General features: G+C 33.5%; 3 protein-coding genes across 3 annotated transcripts; all 3 read left to right on the top strand.

Moving 5' to 3' along the window:
* The first annotated feature begins 1,937 nt into the window (after window positions 1–1,937).
* On the top strand, window positions 1,938–4,737 carry LOC114319907 (uncharacterized). The gene is made up of 5 exons (XM_082885917.1): window positions 1,938–2,138; window positions 2,355–2,851; window positions 3,270–3,333; window positions 3,935–4,166; window positions 4,262–4,737. Exons 1-5 carry the CDS (start codon window positions 1,938–1,940, stop codon window positions 4,735–4,737), a joined length of 1,470 nt encoding a protein of 489 aa, XP_082742043.1.
* A 1,343-nt stretch (window positions 4,738–6,080) lies between these two features.
* Window positions 6,081–8,528, top strand: LOC114271264 (uncharacterized). The gene is made up of 2 exons (XM_082885916.1): window positions 6,081–6,111; window positions 7,879–8,528. Exons 1-2 carry the CDS (start codon window positions 6,081–6,083, stop codon window positions 8,526–8,528), a joined length of 681 nt encoding a protein of 226 aa, XP_082742042.1.
* A 228-nt stretch (window positions 8,529–8,756) lies between these two features.
* LOC145798382 (uncharacterized) lies at window positions 8,757–9,104 on the top strand. The gene has a single exon (XM_082885915.1). It carries the CDS (start codon window positions 8,757–8,759, stop codon window positions 9,102–9,104), a length of 348 nt encoding a protein of 115 aa, XP_082742041.1.
* The last annotated feature ends 10,392 nt before the right edge of the window (window positions 9,105–19,496 follow it).

Genomic DNA, 19,496 nt, shown 5'->3' with positions numbered 1-19,496 from the left:
GTCCTTCAGATTCATCACGGGTGGCTTCTCTGTATCAAACATCCGTACTTCAGATTCATCACGGGTGAGTTTCAGAGTTTCAGAAGTCAGACTCATTTTATAAGTAATGAATCCACCCAACCCACTCTGTATTGTTATCATATTTCATAAATCAACTGAGTTACGATTTGTGCGTTGCGGACGATTCTTATTACGGGCAACCAAACAACGACGACTGCGAAGTGAAATTGCTCAATTTTTTTTTTCAGGTCAAATTTATCAAATTTATTATCGAATCCGACGAGCAAACAGTGGCACGTTCAATCAGTATACACATTCCATCACCGGCGATAATTATTCAACTCCCACTAATCTGGTAAATAAATCCTTCATCCTTCATCTGTTATCTGAAAATGATTTCAGACGAGTCGATCCTTCCTCCTGAACTGTTTCAACTTTTTGTTCTTCAAGAATAGTCAGTAAATCATTCATCTGTTATGTATAAATGATTTTGGAGAAGTTGAAATCAGTTCGTAAATGGTTTATCAGAATTTGTAGAGTCATATTTTCCAATTCAGATCAGTTGTTATTTGAAATTATGAACTGTTTGAACCTTTCTTCGATCAAAGTTGAAGCGGCAGTGCCTGGGACACCCGGCCGGTTGTCCCCCGGGTCATCCGGCCGGTCGACCGGCCGGTCAACCACCCGGTCTTCCCACCTCTCTTCCGGTTTTGTCTTCCGCTTTCCATTCCTAAATGGTTTGAACCACCGGTCCTCCCTGAACTGTTTGAACCCACCGGCTTTTTTACTATTTTTTTTCCTTAATTTCAATTAACAACCAATACTGATTTGTTTTGAATTCAAATCAATATAACACAATGTTAAACACATTGTTAAACATTGAATATTAACTGAATGTTAACATTGTGTTTTTTTTAATTCAGAATTTTTTTTTTTACATTATTAACAACCAATACTAATTTTTGTTTTTTAACACATTGTTAATTCAAAAAAAAATCACTGAATTCTTTCCTACTATTTAAACACAATGTTAACTGAATTTTGAGGCTTTGAGAGCAAAGACACCCCTAGCGCTGGCACACACGGTTAAAACCAGGAAGAGCTACTGTTACATTACCATTTAGACATATATATGTCTATATTTATTTATTTATTTATATGGTAAATAAGATTATAGAAAATATAGTAAAGTTTTTAATTTTTATAGCATTTAATTTTTTATTAATAATTTATCATTCATATGAATATGAATTAAAAAAAATAATAATGTTATCTTTTTTACATTAAAATATTTTTTATTTTGATCTTATTAAAAGATAAGTCAATATACTTATATTAAAATTAATTATATTTTTTCATAATTTTTCAACAGATTAGAATATTTATGTATGTATTTTAATTTTTTATTATTTTGAGTCATATTTTAATTTATAGAAATAAATAAATAAAATGTTCATACCATATTTTTTTTTTGATCGAGTTCATACCATACTTTACTCTCCTTTTCTTTCTATTGGTTGAAATTACATTTTGTAGAATAAAAAAAAAAGGTTTAGCAAAATTTTTTTTATGCAAAACTTTTTTTGATAAAACAAAAAAAATGTTTTTTCCATGACTAGTTGCAAGGGGTCGTTTGGGACACAGGAAAAAAAGTTGGTTTTGGGTTTATAAGTCTTTTTTTTTTTGTGGTTATATTTCTGCTATCTGAATGTTTTTTTTTTTTTGGTGATTATATTTCTGCTATTTAAATTCAATTAATCTGCTACGTACTTTTTTCCTTGAAATAAAATCATCTGTTCTTTTTCCTTTATCTGTGTTCTCCTTCAAATCATTTTGCACTGTTATTGTTGTATATCCATCGCAGTGTACTTTAAAATACTCTGTTCTGCTTGTACATTCATCCCAAACTAGTTTAAATATAATTTGTATATTTATAGATGGATGGAAATAATTCCGATGACAATGAGAACACCAAAATGTGGACGCCCAGAATTGAAACGAAATTAATAAATATGTTGAGAGATGAGGTTAGAAACAATGAAACAACGGGCCGTACTACTTCGTGGACAATTAGGCACTGGAATCATTATGCAAATCAGTTGCACAACATATATGGATTTCGGTATACAGGTGTTAAGGTGCGCCAAAAAAATCAGCGATTGAAAGCTGATTACCATACATTTAAGCGACTCTAGGCACAGACTGGTCTAGGATGGGATCCTATTATAGGCACTGCTGTTGCACCCGATGAATTTTGGGATAAGGTTTTCCATTAATCTGTACTATTTTCTAATTTTATTTTAAACATTTCATGATATATACAATGCTTAATTCTTGTTTTGTACTTGTTGTAGGCTAGCAAAAATGTGAAGAAGTTTAGGACAAAAGGGTTTGAATATTTTCAAGAAATGGCAGAAATTGTTGAAAATTGTTGTGCTACAAGGGCCCTGTCTCGTGCATCCACACAAGGACCTCTTGACTCAGAAGAAGAAGACGACATGTTAAATAAATTTTGGAACGCTGATGCTGGTGGGAGTAACGCTGGTGGGAGTAATGCTGCTGAGGCCATTCTTGTTGACTTATTCGGGGATGAGTATATGGATCTAGCAAAGGGCAAAAGTCACAAGAGGGGCCCTGCAACCAGCCAGACTGACAGTGGTCGTTCCAAAAAGTCACGGTCAAGTAGGTTTGAGGATGTGTGCGCAGCTTTCACATCCTATGTACAAGCCAAAACAGGAAATTCACGTGCACGAGAAAATGAGACTGAGGCTGTAAGTGCAGGTGGTGATGATTATTCCCTTGATGCATGTCAAGATGCATTGCTTGAGCTTGGGGACATACCACCGTTGCAGTACGTTAGGGCACTGACACTGTTCAAGGATAAGGAATGGTGAAGGTTTTTCATGCGCACTCCTACCCATTTGCACCTAGCCATGATCCTCGCTTTGCAGTGAACTGAGACGTTCTGTTTTACTTGTGTTAGCAAATCTTCTTAGCTGAACTGTTTGATCATTTCATTATTCCTGATTTGGTTTTTATTCTTATTTTTTTCATTCCATCATATCCTCTTTCCTTTTCTATGTTCGTATGTTTTTTTTTTTTTTGAACTTTTAAGTGTTTTCTGTTATATTAAAACTGCGGAAGTTATTATAATATGACCATGTGTTAAATAAATTTTGTTATCCTCTGAATTTTACTGTTTCACCAATAATGCTAACTGTTACTGCATGAATAACATATTTTATAATTATGCTTTTTCTGTGATGTAGACAAAGGCATATGTTATCCGACAGAGAAAACAATACAATGGAGCTCTCATCAGGGGAGGATGAGGTTGTTGATGATTTTATGGATTTCTTGATGATTGCTTTAATGCATGACCATATCAACGCGTCAAGTAGTCGCCGACCGCAGCGAACGTGTCCATTTAGAGGTGATGATTACATCTTCGGCCTATTAAATGGCCATCCAGAAACAATGATAAACATTATGCGAATGGATGCACAAACATTCATTTTATTGAAAGACACTTTACTCCATAATGGCTTTATCGATACTGAACATATGCATATAAGTGTGGAGGAATCGCTTGGAATTTTTTTATACACTTTTGCACAACATGATCGCCATCGAATAATGGCAGATAGATTTCAACACTCCATGGAAATAATTTGTCGGCACATAAAAATTGTTATGCGGGCATTGTGCAAGCTTTCATCATCGGTTATCAAACCACGTAACCTAGAGGACATACCGGGAAAAATTTTAAATGACAGCCGATTTTTTCCCTGGTTCAAGGTACGAACAGTGTGACTGTCCTGTAAATTTGTTCATATCAATAAGGGTTAATAAATATTATTATTTTTTAATTATGAAAGTAAAATCAATCAGTTTGTTTCGCTTTTAATATCAAAGTCTGATATCTGTCAATTAGGATTGTGTCGGTGCTATCGATGACACATTGGTGGATGCATGGGTCCCTGCTTCAAGACAAAATACATTCCGCTGTCGGAAAGCAACAGTATCGCAAAATGTACTCGCAACTTGCGACTTCGATATGTTGTTCACATTTATTAATTCTGGATGGGAAGGTAGCGCTCACGACAACGCTATTCTGGTTGACTTTATTACACGAGTTGATCTACAGTTTCCACACCCACCTAATGGTAACTGTCTCTGAATAACATACGGTACACTTTTTTCCTTGTCTGTTTTTATATATATCAATTGACAGAACTGTGTATTCATTATTTACATGTAGGCAAGTACTATTTAGTTGATGTTGGTTTCACGAACATGCCTGGATTTCTTGCCCCATTTCGGTCTCAACGGTATCACTTGCAAGAGTTTCGTGGCCATCGTTATGCAGGACCTAAGGAATTGTTTAACCATCGACATTCGTCATTACACAATGTCATAGAAAGAACATTTGGTGTTTTGAAGAAGCGTTTCCCAATATTGCGGTCCATGCCAAATTACAAGTCTACACGACAAGGGCCTCTCGTGATTGCATGTTGTGTAGTGCACAATTGGATCCGTTTGCATGCAGCTATGGATCCATTCTTTATGGAAGCTGATAATGAAATGGCCGCAGAAGTAGAAGCAGAAGCAGACAGGCTTGTTGGAGACCAAGCTGGCTACGTTGACATGTCACAACATGGGTTAACGTCCCAATCGAACGTTAGGGATGTAATTGCTACTACTATGTGGCAAAATCATGTTCACCATGGACACTGAAGATAATGGTTTTCTTAGTACATGTGTACTTAAATATGTTGTTCATGCAATGTGTAATATGCAAATTTATGTGTAGTCTACCAAAGACAATTAAATATGTTGTCATTAATATGTCGTGTGTTTCTTAGTAACCTTCAGAAATAAATATGTTGTCATTAAATTAAATGTGGTGGTGGGCGGTGGCTAGTGGGTGGTGGATGGTGGTGGGTGGTGGTGGCAGATGGGTGGTGGGTGGTGATGGGTAGTGGTGGCAGGTGGGTGGTGGTGGCGGGTGGGTGGGTGGTGGGTGGTGATGGGTGGTGGATGGTGGTGGGTAGTGGGTGGTGGTGGCAGATGGGTGATGAGTGGTGATGGGTGGTGGTGGCAAGTGGGTGGTGGGTGGTGATGGGTGGTGGATGGTGATGGGTGGTGGCAGATGGGTGGTGGGTGGTGATGGGTGGTGCTGGCAGGTGGGTGGTTGGTGGTGGTGGTAATAAGTTCACCATTTAAAAGCGTAACAAATAACAAATAATAATAATAATAATAATAATAACAATAATAATAATAATAAATAAAATAATATAAAATAATTATTATATTTTACTTTTTTGTATCACCCGATTTTATAGCAAAAGGTTATATTCACTTTTTTGTACAGAAGGTTATATGAATTTTTTTTTTCCTTTTCATTAAAAAAAATTTTGGTGATTAGTAAATGTCATTTTTTTTTGGGTACACATGTTTATTATTAAATTGTAACTTGTTATATTTCATTTCAAAACATTAATTTCATTTTTTCTATTAATTGATGCACACAAATTATTTAATAATTGTGTAATTTTTATTTTTTTATTGAAATGAAGGTTTTCGTAGACATGTACGACGTACTATTTATTAACATTATAACTGTGTAATTAAATGCTTCCAAAAAAAATCCCTTGTTCTTATTCATTACGTGAATAGAAAAGTTTATAATAAAATAACATAAGCAAAACAAAAATTACCAGAAAAAAATATAACCACCGTATGATTTTTAAATAAGTTAAGCATCCTTGTCAGGTGGTGTTGGAGGTGGAGGGAAATGCTGATGGTACAGCTGAGTGACTCGATGGTCAATCAGATCAATGCGGTTCCTTGTCAGTTCAGCACGTCTCTCGGAGTCTACACGGAACTCACCAAATTGATGAATTAGTGAGTTCTGAGTGGTGGCAATTTCATCGAATCGAGTACCAAATTGATCAAACCGAGTACTCAGTGTATTGAGCTGATTAGCCATTTGTTGTTCCCATTATAGGCGCTGATTGTATCGTTCTTGTTCCAAGGCTAAATAATCAGTCCAGTAACGGGGTTGTTCATTTGGTGGCATGGCATTGTCATTGGGTTCTTCCTCATCAGGTATTGGTTCATTTTGAAGATTAAGAGAGCCCATCAACGTGTCCGAACCACCAGCTCGGGTCAGTGTATACTCAGAAATTGGTGAAGTGATTTTGATCCATACTTCACCTTCGAGGTTCACATCATGGGCATTGAAAATTGTGGTTAACAAAGCTCCAAAAGGGACTAATCTGTAAATTCTAGAAGTGGAGAAGGAGGACCTAATCAGATGGTGGATGTCTTCTATTTGTCTAATTTTTGTTCTGTGATGTAACTGGAGAAGGTGTTTCCGAGATGGTGAAGTTGTTGCGGTAAACGGAATGAGATTCAGATTTAATAGGAAGGCTGAGGTTCAGAAGGGTGAGGTTCAGAAGCTTCTTGTAATTTTTTTTTTTTACTTTTTATTTGTTAAATATAATATTATTACTTTTTGAAAGGTATCACATATGTGTACTGAGCTGCATCCTCTGCTTTTTCTTTACCTCACTGTTGAACACAACTATTATATAATAGGGAGTATGTACTAAGTAAGTGAAATTACAATCTTACCCTTTGTATTTTGTTTTATATAATCACTTGTCATTTAAGTCCAGAGGGGCATAATGGTCATTTGGTATGTCAATTCCCACAATTATATGAGCTCAACGGATACAATAATAGATTGGATTTCTGTTACACATCTGTACTAAATCGCAAAAAATGTAATAAATGGAAAATAAATTGATAATGTTTTGTAAGATTTATATTATGATTTGTATTTTAAAATATTAAAGTTAGTATATTTATTCCTTCTTTATTAATATGTATTTTCAAAAGTTGTTGACTTTAACAAAATGTTAGAAAAAAATTAAAAACCTATTTTATAAATGAATTGATAGAAAAATTAATTGGCAGAAAAAAATTGACATCGGTTTATTTTAAAATGAAAAAATTATTTCGAAATAACAATTATTCAAAAAAATTACTAAAAAAAAATAATTGACAAAAAAAATCAATTTTTAATTTTAGTATTTTAAAAATAGTTTGGTTATTATTGTTGATAAAAAATCTGGATATGGATATCGATATATGAGTTGTGTGTTTTATGATAAATTATTGGTTGAATTAAGTTTTGAAAATTACTTTCAAAACACATCACCAAACAAATTTTCACCTTTCACATGTCACATCAAACTTCCAAAACTTAATTCAAAATACATCTTCAAAACACAATTCAAAACTCTATTTAAAAATCATAAGAGCATCTCCAACGGTTTACTTCTTTTTTTATCAAATCTGAGTCAAAAATAATCCATTTCACCAAATCTGATATCACCCATTCCAACGGTGCATCAAATGTGCATCAAATGTCGTGGGGCGACCGGTTGGTCAACTGGTGGGTTGATCGGTGGGTCGACCTGTATGCGTAAAATGCTATTATTTTTGTTTTACCCTTTTGAACGGTTTGAACCTAGCTTTCTGAACCGGGGAAGAGGGCGACCGGTTGGTCGACCGGCCGGTCGACCGGTCAGCCTATATTTTTTTTTTCTTTCTTTGTTTGTTTCCCTCCATTTCTGTTCCCAATTGTTTTTCCTATTTCTTTTTCCCTCCATTACATATATGTCTGCTATATGGATTATGCTCTCATATAAACCTATTATCCATATGCCAGACAAATACGATCATACCTTAAACAAAACAGAGCACCATGAATACCTTGAAATCCATGATATTTACTTCATTTTCATCCTCCTCTTCTTCCTCTTCCTCTGATGATGAGCCTGATGATGAATATCGTCACACTTGTAGGAGCTTATGAGCAGAATAATACTAGTATGTTTCAGATTCTTAAGTCAAGTGATAGGTCAAAGAAGATAGGTGGTTCTGTTGTAGGTCATAGATATATACACAGAGATAGAAGGCAGGGTTATGACAGATTGTTTGCAGATTATTTTGCTGCAAATCCAGTGTATTCACCTACAATATTTCGGAGACGTTTTCGAATGCGTCGTCCTTTGTATCTACGCATTTTGAATGCAATTCAAACACACAATTCATATTTTGTTCAAAAACAAGATGCAGCTTATGTACTTGGATTATCTTCCCTACAAAAAATGACTGCAGCGATGAGAATATTATCATATGGTGTCGCAGCAGATGCAGTTGATGACTACATTCGTATTGGGGAAAGCACTGCAATTCAAAGTTTGCAACACTTTTGTAATTCTGTGATTGAAATATTTGGAGAAGAATATTTGAGATCCCCGACGCCAACTGACATTGCTAGATTACTTGCTATTGGGGAGGTTCGGGGGTTTCCTGGCATGTTGGGAAGTTTAGATTGCAAGCATTGGGAGTGGAAAAATTGTCCAAAGGCATGGCAAGGTCAATATTTAGGCCATCAAAAAAAGCCAACCATTATTCTTGAAGCAGTAGCATCTTATGACTTATGGATTTAGCATGCATTTTTTGGAATGCCTGGCTTACACAATGACTTGAATGTGTTGGACCGATCGCCTTTATTTTCTGATCTTGCGCAAGGTAAAGCTCCCCCTGTCCATTACACAATTAATGGACATAATTACGATATGGGTTATTACCTTGCTGATGGTATATACCCTCAATGGGCAACATTGGTTCAAACAATTTCTTCTCCCTAAGGAGCAAAGAGACAACATTTTGCAATGATGCAAGAGTCTGCCAAGAAAGATGTAGAGCGAGCATTCGGAGTCCTTCAATCTCGATTCGCAATTATACGTGGTGCTGTATGTTATTGGGATTCAAAAATGCTTGCCAACATAATGAAGAGTTGCATCATATTACATAATATGGTTGTCAAAGATGAGAGGGAGGAGCACCTTGATTTCAATTATGATATTGCATCAACCAACACACCAGTGCAACTTTCCTCTACTCCTACCAATGACTTCCAATCATTTCTGTCTCGTCATTTAGGTATTAGAGATAAGGATGCGTATCATGCCCTCCGTAATGATTTAGTAGAACATATGTGGTATCTTCGTGGTGAACACTAAATTAACCACATCAATACATGTAATTTTGGTTTATAGTTTGGAATTGAAGGTTCTCTTGTTTGTAATATTTATTATGATGCAGTATATGAACTAAGTAATTCAGAAGTTATGTGATGATGTCCTGTTATTATATTCAACCTTTAATATTCAGAATTGTGCAGTGTATGTGTAATGACCCCAAAATGCGTATAAGAAATCACTTTTATTTATCTATGAGATGATGTGTTTGTATTTAATTATATCTATTAGAATTGGAGCATTATCAGTTGAGTTAAGGATTTAAAATTTGAATTACCGACCTTTATGGGTTCAAAAATCAAAATTGAGTACTTGGGTATGTTAATGGGAATTTTTGGAATTATTTGGGAAAATTAATTTGAAATCTAATTTTTCTGATTCGTTGATGGACGTTGGGTGATTAATTTTATACTGCAAATTAAAGGCCTTAGAAGCTTCAGAAACCAGAACAGGGGACATATTTATGATCAGCATAATTTTTAGAGTTATCTGAAAAGTTTAATTGAGATTTGATTTTTCGCGATTCGTAAGGCCACGTTTGGCTCTCTTTATTGTGTTATGTTGGTGTGTGTGTATATTTATATATATTGGGTGCTTTATGAATGGGTGGACTCATTATTTAGAATCAAAATCAAAAATATCTAGAGAAAAGGGGGGGAGCCACGTGAGAGAGGGGGGAATTGAGAACTCAACAAGAAGAAAGATGGAGAAATTAGAAAGGATTAAAGATTGAAGGATGTAAGGCTTAAGGTATGTGTAATTCATTCTAATTGGTTCCTCTCCTTGATAATTAAGTAGGAAGTTCTTCATGTTTTACAAATTAGGGTTATGTATGGAACAAGTAAGTGGTGAATGATTAATTAGAATCATGTTTCTTGAGCTTGACTATGTAGCTGAATGATCATGTGTGTATATATATGTCTATGTATGTGTGAAGATGGGAATGTTATGAAATGAAGTTATGTTTGTAAATTAAGATCAAATATTCAAATTGTAGGAAGTTGATCTATTTTATGGCTTCTAATTACATGATTTTGACCCATGTTTACCAATTAAAAGACCCTATTTTGAGCCTTGAACAAGAGCACCAAAAATTGGATTTTTTGCTGAATTTTCGAACAGCTTTCTGCCCAAATCGCCGCACGTGCGGGGCTTCTTGCCGCACGTGCGGAAGACAGCTTGTTCAGCCAACTTTGATCAAGCATAACTTTTGCATTCGGACTCCATTTTGAGTGATTCTTGAGCCTAAAATCAAGCCCCGGAAGTCTAGTTTCTAATGGCGCCAGTCTCACTCTCAAATTATAAATACAGGAATAGTTATGCCCAAATTAGTGACGACTGGTCACTTTTTATCAACCGATTTTGCCCCTTTTCTTCACTTAAACCATTTCCCATCGATTTCTCCTATTTTCTAAGGCATGGATTACACCTTATTAAAGCATAATGAGTGGTACCACCATGACTAATTGATTAAATGACTAAAGAGAATAAGTAAAGGATCGAGTATAACCTCATATTATGTGTTGTGCTTTGTAATTGTAGATCGAGACGAGGACATTGTACCATTACCATCGGGAACCGATCACTGTGAGTAGTAGTACAAGAATGTAAACTTTATATACTATTGACAATTATTGTCACTAATGCTCTGTTCTTTGTAAGTATTATTCAAACATTATAACAATTGGAAAGCAATGTGAGCTTATATGAACGCTGAAAGATTTGCGTACGTCGGTATGATTTTGGAATCCTTATATTCCGTTAATGACGAATATTAGCCTTTGTTATTTATCAGTATAGTATGTTATTTCTTAAAGAATAAGTGGAACTTATGTTCATCCTTGAAGAATGATGTTGTGTGAATTAAGATTATATTATGAAGGGACCCAAGAACGTTTAGAATCTATGATAGGAATGTAAAGGTTTACCATTAGTATGCAACCCACATAAGAATATGAATCATTCTATTTTGTTAAGTGCATGATAATGACATGATATAACAAGAAAAGCTCTGTTTTCCATTAACTTAATGATTATTCATATATGTAAAAGTATTCACATCATCTCTAGCACAAGGCCCTTACCCAGGGGTAATAATACTGTGGATCAAATAATTAAGTTACAAGTTTACGTGTGTTCTAAGTTTAAGTCTGTTATAAGTTTACGTATGCTCTAAGTCAAGAATGTTACAAGTTTTCAAGTTTAAGTGTGTTATAAGTTCATGTATATTACAAGTTCAAGCATGTTATAAGTCCATGTATGTTATAAATTCAAGTATATTACAAGCATACGCAAGTTATAAGTTCAAGTATGTTACAAGTTTAAGGACGATACAAGCGTAAGTATGTTACAAGCTACATTACATGTTTATATATGTACAAGTCCAAGTGTACTATAAGTTCACAATGTTGAGGAATTTCTTTATGGAACTAACAAGAATGCTTTTTATTGATTTGCTAGCGCTATTAAAAGGCTAAGTACAAGTAAGTATGAATTCTAATTTCTGTTAATGATTCAGGCATAATGCATATGTATAAATTTATTTCCGTTTATAGTATGACATTTATGTATGGTTTGGTCTGTAAGACTTGCTAATTATTGATATGGAACAAAGTGCTACTTGGAACTAAGTGCTACATTGTGAGCCACCGCTAGAATCCATGTGAGACACCTCTTGAGTCCATACATGTATGAACTAGGCTTAAAGCCAATATGGGCCTATGGCCATTTTGTATGATCTATTAGGCAAAGGCCATTCTGTATTTCTGGTATGGAGCAAAGTACTGTACGGAACTAAGTGCTGCAATGCGAGTTACCTCTAGAATCCGTACGAGTCATCTCTTGAGTCCATACATATGTGAAAGTTATGAGGCTGATAGCCATTATGTGCAAGCTACGCGGCCTATGGCCATTCCGTATAAGTTATTATGAAATGAAACAAAGTGCTACACGGAACTAAGTGCTACGATGTGAGTTACCTCTAGAGTCCGTGTGAGACACCTCTTGGGTTCATATATGCATGTCCAAGGGCTTTAATGCCGATATGTTTCAAGGGCTTTAATGCCAAAATGTTTTACGGGCTTAATGCCATTCTGATAAGGGCTGTAATGCCAATTTGATAAGGGCTTATGCCATTCTAATATGAAACAAAGTGCTACACGGAACTAAGTGCTACGATGTGAGTCACCTCTAGAATCCGTGTGAGACACCTCTTGAGTTCATATATTTATGTGTTTAAGGGCTTCATACCATATGTTCAAGGGCTATATGCCATTATGTTTAAAAGCTTAATGTTAAAGTGTTCAAGGTCTTAAAACCATTATGACTCACGACTGGGGCCTAAGGCCATTTAAAATGAAAACAGGAACAGTTTAACTACATGATCTTTGCATTTACTGATGCATTGTTAGGTATTATGTTTAAATTGTGCATTTATGTATCATGCTATTCACTGAGCTTGGCTCACGCTATGTTATGTCTGTTTCTGTAGGTAACCAACCAAGTGGTCAGTCCTAAAGCATGACGCTTGTTCTCTTTGGTCAACCTTTCCATGTCCAAGCCTAAGAGAAGCTGCTCTTATTTTCATGAAGTTTTGACGAAGTCTGGTTTTGCATTCTAGTTGTTGGCCTAAGGTTGAAACGTGTATAATACTTTCTTTCGAAATGTTTTGGTGTATGCCCAATTATAGAGCTGGGCTTGTGTATATGTGCGTATATATTCGATATTCAGATGTATGTTTTAGATTTTATTTGTCTGTTTAAAGTTTGTGATCCTGGCATGATAGTAGTAGCTCAATGGACTTTACTTCTATTGTCAATTTTGATATTTAATGCTTCCGTTCAGGCCCCGTATATATTATATATAACAGGTTAAGTGTCCGTTTCTGAAGTGGTCATGCCCAAACTTTTAGGGGCGGGTTTGGGGTGTGACAGTATGAACTAAGTAAAATAAAAATGATTTTCCTAAATTCTGTGTTGATGTGCCACAAATGATAATACCACGTCCATTTATGCACATTTCATAATCATGTCTTAAATGGTACTTTAATAATAATATATTACTGATGGAAATGTGCATAATCATAATGTGTTCAATTATTGATGTTGACTTGCATAATCATAATGTCTTCTTTTACTGATGTTGATCTGCATACTCATAGTTTATTAATAATGTCTCATTTATGTATTCTTCACTCAAGGTCAATTCTTAAATTACTGCATTGTTGTATACAAATTTATTGATCTTCAATTACTGAGCAACAAGTAATTTAATAATACCACAAATTTATTCAAATTTATTGATGTGGCGTTGATTTACTGATATTGATCTTCCCATTCATTTATTACCTCATTTAAAATGCTTTCAACATACATAGTTAAAAAATACATAATAAGCCATTCATTTAGTCAGTAGATAAATTCATTCCACCTACAAATCAGCTTGATATAGAAATGAGATCTATTTTATAGAGCACATCATCAACGGTAAATTTTCAAAATACTCTGTCCATCTGCTGTCCATCTAACGGTAAATTATTATAACAGCTAGTTATGAAATATGTATGTCAAATATATTGCAAATTTAAATTTATATCACCCTTCAAATTATTGGTAATCCACAAATGAACATATGTCCAAAAAAATCAACTCAAACAAGTTGAAACAACCAGTTCAAACCTATTCTTGCAAACCAGTTCCTCCAAGTTGTGCACTGTGCGGAATTGCCCAACCCGGTCGACCGGGTGGTCAACCGGCCGGTCAACCAGTTGACCGGTTGCTCTCGAACGGTCAGCAGTTCAAACCAACAGTTCAAACCAACCAGCTGAGGATTCAAACGAACCAGGGGCTGAAATGGTGCACCGGTTGACCGGTTGGTCGGTCAATCGGCTGGGCAACCGGTTGGTCGATCGGGTCCTCCCTCCAATGGTCACCAACAGTGTTTTGGTGAAATCAGTATCTTGTCGTCAGTTTGATGAATTGGTTGATGAAATCTCAATCTGATATGGATTTGGTGCAACCGTTGGAGCAGTGAACAGTAGCTTTTTCATCAAAATTTGAATTTGATATCAACTTTGGTGAAGCGTTGGAGATGGTCTAACCAAACAAATTTTCTACACTCAAATCATAATTCTACAACCCATAAACTCAAAATAAAACTCATATTCTCAAATCACATTTATAAAACACAACCAAACGCAGGCAAAACCTGCCTACCTGTTCAAAAAAAAAAAAAACCTGCCTACCCTCACAATTTTGTGGTCCATCATTGTTTCATTTTGGGCCCAATTAGTCGATTCATCCTAGAGTAGGAAAAACGGCCCGAATTTTGGGCTTTAATAAACTCATGTGAGTGCTATTTATGGTGCAAGGATCCTTTATCCTCAAATAATTCTGTTCTCTTATTCTAATTCACTCACAATTATTGGATATGTATTAAAATTTTCGCATCTTGAGATTTTCATATGATCCAATGACAGTGAGTGAATTGAGACAGGGAGTATGATTATTTAGGGACAGAGAATCCTTGCACCTATTTATGTATCGTCATGTTTTTTTTTACCTTTTCAATTCTTTTGTAAATAATTTTAAAAAGTAAATTTTTAAAAAAAATTAAAAAACCAAAAAAAACAAAAAAAATTCACAGTTTTTTGTTAATTTTTTTTTTATTTTAGAAATTGGTTGTTTGTAAATTGTTTTTTTTTTAACAAAAAAAAAATCTAAAATTTTAAATTAAAAAATTTTAAGCTAACAAAAAAATCAAAACTCAAACACCAATAAGGTGAAAGCTACATGGTTATGCTCCAGGCGCCCACAATCCCCACACTCTCCACAGTATTTGTGAGAGAGAGAGGGGGGAAGAGTGACGACAAAAAAAAAAAAGTGGTTACAAATTAATTAAGAGTTGTAATAATTACAAAAAAAAAATAAAAATTTTAAGTATTTTTCTAATTAATTAGAGGGCAATGATTGAGACCTCATTTCTCACAAAATCTTCATAAAATCCTTATAAATTTAAATAACTTATAATATAAATTTCACACATATATAAATGAACTCCAAATATATATGGAGAGTCAAAATCACTTTAAAAATGTGAGTATCATCCTAAAAGGTCCAAACATTTCCCTTAATTGGACCACGACTTGATAGTTTAATATATCAGCTACACTTACATGATGTCAGCTACACTTGGATTAAAGGCTTTGGCTGGGGTTAACTTTCTCCACATACGTCTTTTTCCACCAATCAACTCTCTCTATCAGCTACACTTGGATTAAAGGCTTTGGCTGGGTTCAACTTTCTCCACATACGTCTATTTCCACCCATCAACTCTCTCTATCAGCTACACTTGATTAAAGGCTTTGGCTGGGTTCAACTTTCTCCACATACGTCTTTTTCCACCTATCAACTCTCTCTACCTATCAGGGTCATGCAAACTGAAGTTTAAATTACTTTTAATTTTTTTTTTAAATATTTATATGATATTATTGATTGTAGATGAAAACTTAGGTAAAATAATGAGAGCATGATCCAAGTGGCAACTTAATTTTTTTATTAACGCCTCGTTTGACAAGTAGCTATTTTAGTCTAAAAGTTAAAATGTTATTAAAAAAATCAAAAAACTTATAACCTATATAAAAAGTGAAAGATTCTATTTTTTCTTTACCTTTTGTACATCTTTTCGTAAAAAGTCAAAAAATTACCCCAAACATACTAATTTTTTTACCTGATATTTTAGCTAAAAATTCAAAAATTACTAAAATAGTCTGATCCCAAACGAAGCCCAAGTCAAAAAAGGTTCTCTCAAAAGTAAATTTATTAAAAAAGGTTCAAATATATTAATAATTATTTATAATCACTTTAACGTTTTATCAAAAGTTAAAAAATTATTCAGTATGTTTAGTTTGAGTTTTTTGAATTAAATTTTTTGAAAATTGAGTTTTAGTTTTAGTTTTCGTATTTTTTTTATTTTTAGTGAATATTTTTAAAATTTTAAACATTTTTTTTACTTTTTTAGATACACCTTACTTAGATGTATCTAAAAGGTAAAAAATTTGTAAAAAAATATTTTAAAAAATTAATAAATATATAAAAATACAAAAAATGTACCAAATTCTAGTATTTTTTTTGTATTTTTGGTATTTAGTAAATTTTTAATAAATTTTTTTCACAATTTTTTTACTTTTTATCACTACAACAAAAACATACTTTAGTGGTACTACACTAGTGACATATTTTTAGAAAATGCCACAAAAAATGATATTTAGTGGCACGTTTTTGAAAAATGCCACAAAACGACGAGCATAAAAGGCTCTTGTAACATTTCAATGAACAAGTGTCACAAAACTACAACAAAAACATACTTTAGTGGCACTACACTAGTGGCATATTTCTAAAAAATGCCACAAAAATGATATTTAGTGGCACGTTTTTGAAAAATGCCACAAAACGACAAACATAAAAGGCTCTAATGACATTTCAATGAACAAGTGTCACAACACTACAACAAAAACATATTTTAGTGACACCATACTAGTGGCATGTTCTTAAAAAATGTCACAAAAAGAATATTTGGTGGCATTTTTTAGAAAAATGTCATAGAGCCACAAATATACAAGGCTCTAGTGGCATTTCAATTAAAAAAATGTCACTTCACTACAACAAAAATGTCACTACAACAAATTTACACTTTAGTGACACTACACTAGTAGCATGTTTTTAGAAAATGCCACAAAAATAAAAATTGGCATTAAATGTTTTAGAAAAATGCCATAGAATCACAAACATATAAGGCTCTAGTGACATTTCAATAAAGAAATGTCACATCTATTTTATGACATTTTATAAAATAATGACACAAAAAATTATGTTCGTGACATTTACCAACAGATGCCACTAAACTTTAGTTGCAATGGCATTTTTTAAAAAATGTCAAGACACTAGGTAGGTGCAAATTACTTTTTATGGCACTTAGGTGAAAAGTGTCATAAACAAATATTTTATAGCATTTTGAGAAATGCCACTAAGCCAAAAACTTTCCAAGCTTATAATGACATTTTTGAAAAAACAAAAAATGCCAATATATTTTCTAAATTTTTAAAATGCAGTAAATGATTAAAAATAAATGAATTAAACTCAATATACACTACAGGAAAAAGCATATTCGGCGACTAAATTTCTTGACCAAAAAAATTTGGTCGCTGAAAGTATAGCTTTCAGCGGCCAAAACAGCATTAGCTGCCAAAAGTAAAGCTTTTTGGCGACTAAACAATTTTAGTAGCCAAAAGTCTACAATTGGCGACTAAAACTAAGTTTGGTTGCTGATTATATGGATTTTAGTGACTAAAAAATTTTTAGTAGCCCAAAGTAAAGCTTTTTGGTGACTAAAAAAATTTAGTAGCCAAAAGTTTACAATTGGCGACTAAAAATAAGTTTGGTCGCTGATTATATGGGTTTTACCGACTAAAAAAATTTTAGTAGCCAAAAGTCTACAATTGGCGACTAAAAAATAAGTTTAGTCGCCAAAAGTGGTCATTTTTAGTGCGGGAGAACTAAAATCCTAAGGCGAGAATAAAATTTTTTGGTGACCAAAATTTTGGTAGCTGAAAGTGCATCTTCAGCGACCAAATCCGATTTTGGTCAACAAAAGTTAAGTTTTTTAGCAACTAAAAAGCAATTAGTAGCTAAAAGTGTAGAATATTATGTTCAATAAAATAATTATGTTTATACATATACTTTTATATTAATATGGATGTATGTACTATATAAATAATATATGTTGCATATATAATCATGTGGTGGTATAGAGGTGTAGTGGGAAGAGTGTGGTGTATAAGGTTTATGGTGCAGAAGGTTGGCGGTTTGAGTCTCCCCAAGAGTAGATCAAATTGTTCTACAACGAATTATATTAATATGGATGTATGTACTATATAAATAATATATGTTGCATATATAATCATGTGGTGGTGATGTATGTACTATATTAATATGGATATATGTACTATATAAATAATATATGTTGCATACATAATTATGTGGTGGTATAGAGGTGTAGTGGGAAGAGTGTGGTGTATAAGGTTTATGGTGCGGAAGGTTGGCGGTTCGAGTCCCCGCAAGAATGGATCAAATTGTTCTACAACGAATTATCATCATGAATGGCACTTGATAGCGTCACGAATAGTACCTACCTTGACATTAAAGTGTCACTGAAAGGTTTTAGTCTTGATGGTGTAATGACACTTACAAGTGTCACTAACTCTTTTTTTAATGGCGCTTGATAGTGCCACAAATAATATCTACCATGGCATGAAAATGTCATTGAAAGTTTTTAGCCATGATGGTGCAGTGGCACTTGCAAGTATCTACCGTGGCACTCGTATCTACCGTGGCACCGATAGAAGTGGCACTTGTTCAAAATGCCACAAGACCAAAAAATGTCATTAGAATAATAGTTTTGTGACACTTTCAAATGTCACTAAATTAAGAAAATGTTGTAGTGTTAGGTATATTTATGTTAGGTATATCTAAAAATTAAAAAAATTGTTTAAAATATTAAAAATATTCAGTAAAAACAAAAATATATGAAAAACAAAAAAGTAAAATTTTTTAAAAAACTCTAACTAAGCAAAGTGATTAATTTTTTTCTCTCTTAGGCTAAAATTTTGGACCGTGCTTAATTTAGTCATCATATATATTATTAGCATGGTCCAACTGGCAATTTAATATTTTTATTAAGTCAAAAAATTATAAAATTTATTAAAAATTAAAAATTAACATGTAACATACTATATTATTGTAAATCATATAAGAAGAAATTTTTAGATATATAAAAACATTTTCCTACTTGAAAATTGTTTGGTTTTGCATCAACACACAGTTATATTTTCTATTAATTAATTAAGGATAAGTTATATTTTTAATTTTTATAATTTAACTCAAATTTTATCTTAATTTTTATTGTTTCAATTTGATCATCCCATTAAAAAAAGGAGCACCAATAAGCATTGAACACCGACCAATACATTATTATAATTGATCAAACTCAACTGTTCCGATGGATGTATTCATTCTTAGAATAAAGAAGATCAATTCTAAAACATGCCTTAATTATTATGCGACATTTGTCACATAATGCCCCATAAACACCGAATAATTTTTCATTAGGTTGACCTCGTTTTGCAAAGCTGCCAAAGGGTCGGAGCCAAGTTCTATATGTCCAGCTAAAAAAAAACAAAAAAGGTTCTATTATTGCAAGGGACAAATTAACATGCATCAAACTAAAAAACAAAAAATAAAAAATAAAAAAACAAACTACTAGCAATTCACGGAATTAAATAAATTAGGCATTGCACACCAAAACCCATGTTTTTTTAAA

This window comes from Camellia sinensis, chromosome 8 (genome assembly GCF_055761805.1).
Source record: "Camellia sinensis isolate YWXY chromosome 8, ASM5576180v1, whole genome shotgun sequence".
NCBI lineage: Eukaryota > Viridiplantae > Streptophyta > Magnoliopsida > Ericales > Theaceae > Camellia > Camellia sinensis.
The sequence above is the reverse complement of the archived record's forward strand: the minus strand, read 5'-3'. Positions and strand labels throughout refer to the sequence as shown.

Excerpts from the sequence above, each read along its gene's own strand:
- LOC145798382 (XM_082885915.1), top strand. The coding sequence starts at position 8,757 with ATGCAAGAGTCTGCCAAGAAAGATGTAGAGCGAGCATTCGGAGTCCTT.
- LOC114319907 (XM_082885917.1), top strand. The coding sequence starts at position 1,938 with ATGGATGGAAATAATTCCGATGACAATGAGAACACCAAAATGTGGACG. Across the intron at positions 2,852-3,269 it reads GGGGACATACCACCGTTGCA|ACAAAGGCATATGTTATCCG; the intron begins GTACGTTAGGGC and ends TCTGTGATGTAG. Across the intron at positions 4,167-4,261 it reads GTTTCCACACCCACCTAATG|GCAAGTACTATTTAGTTGAT; the intron begins GTAACTGTCTCT and ends ATTTACATGTAG.
- LOC114271264 (XM_082885916.1), top strand. The coding sequence starts at position 6,081 with ATGGCATTGTCATTGGGTTCTTCCTCATCAG. Across the intron at positions 6,112-7,878 it reads ATTGGGTTCTTCCTCATCAG|GAGCTTATGAGCAGAATAAT; the intron begins GTATTGGTTCAT and ends TCACACTTGTAG.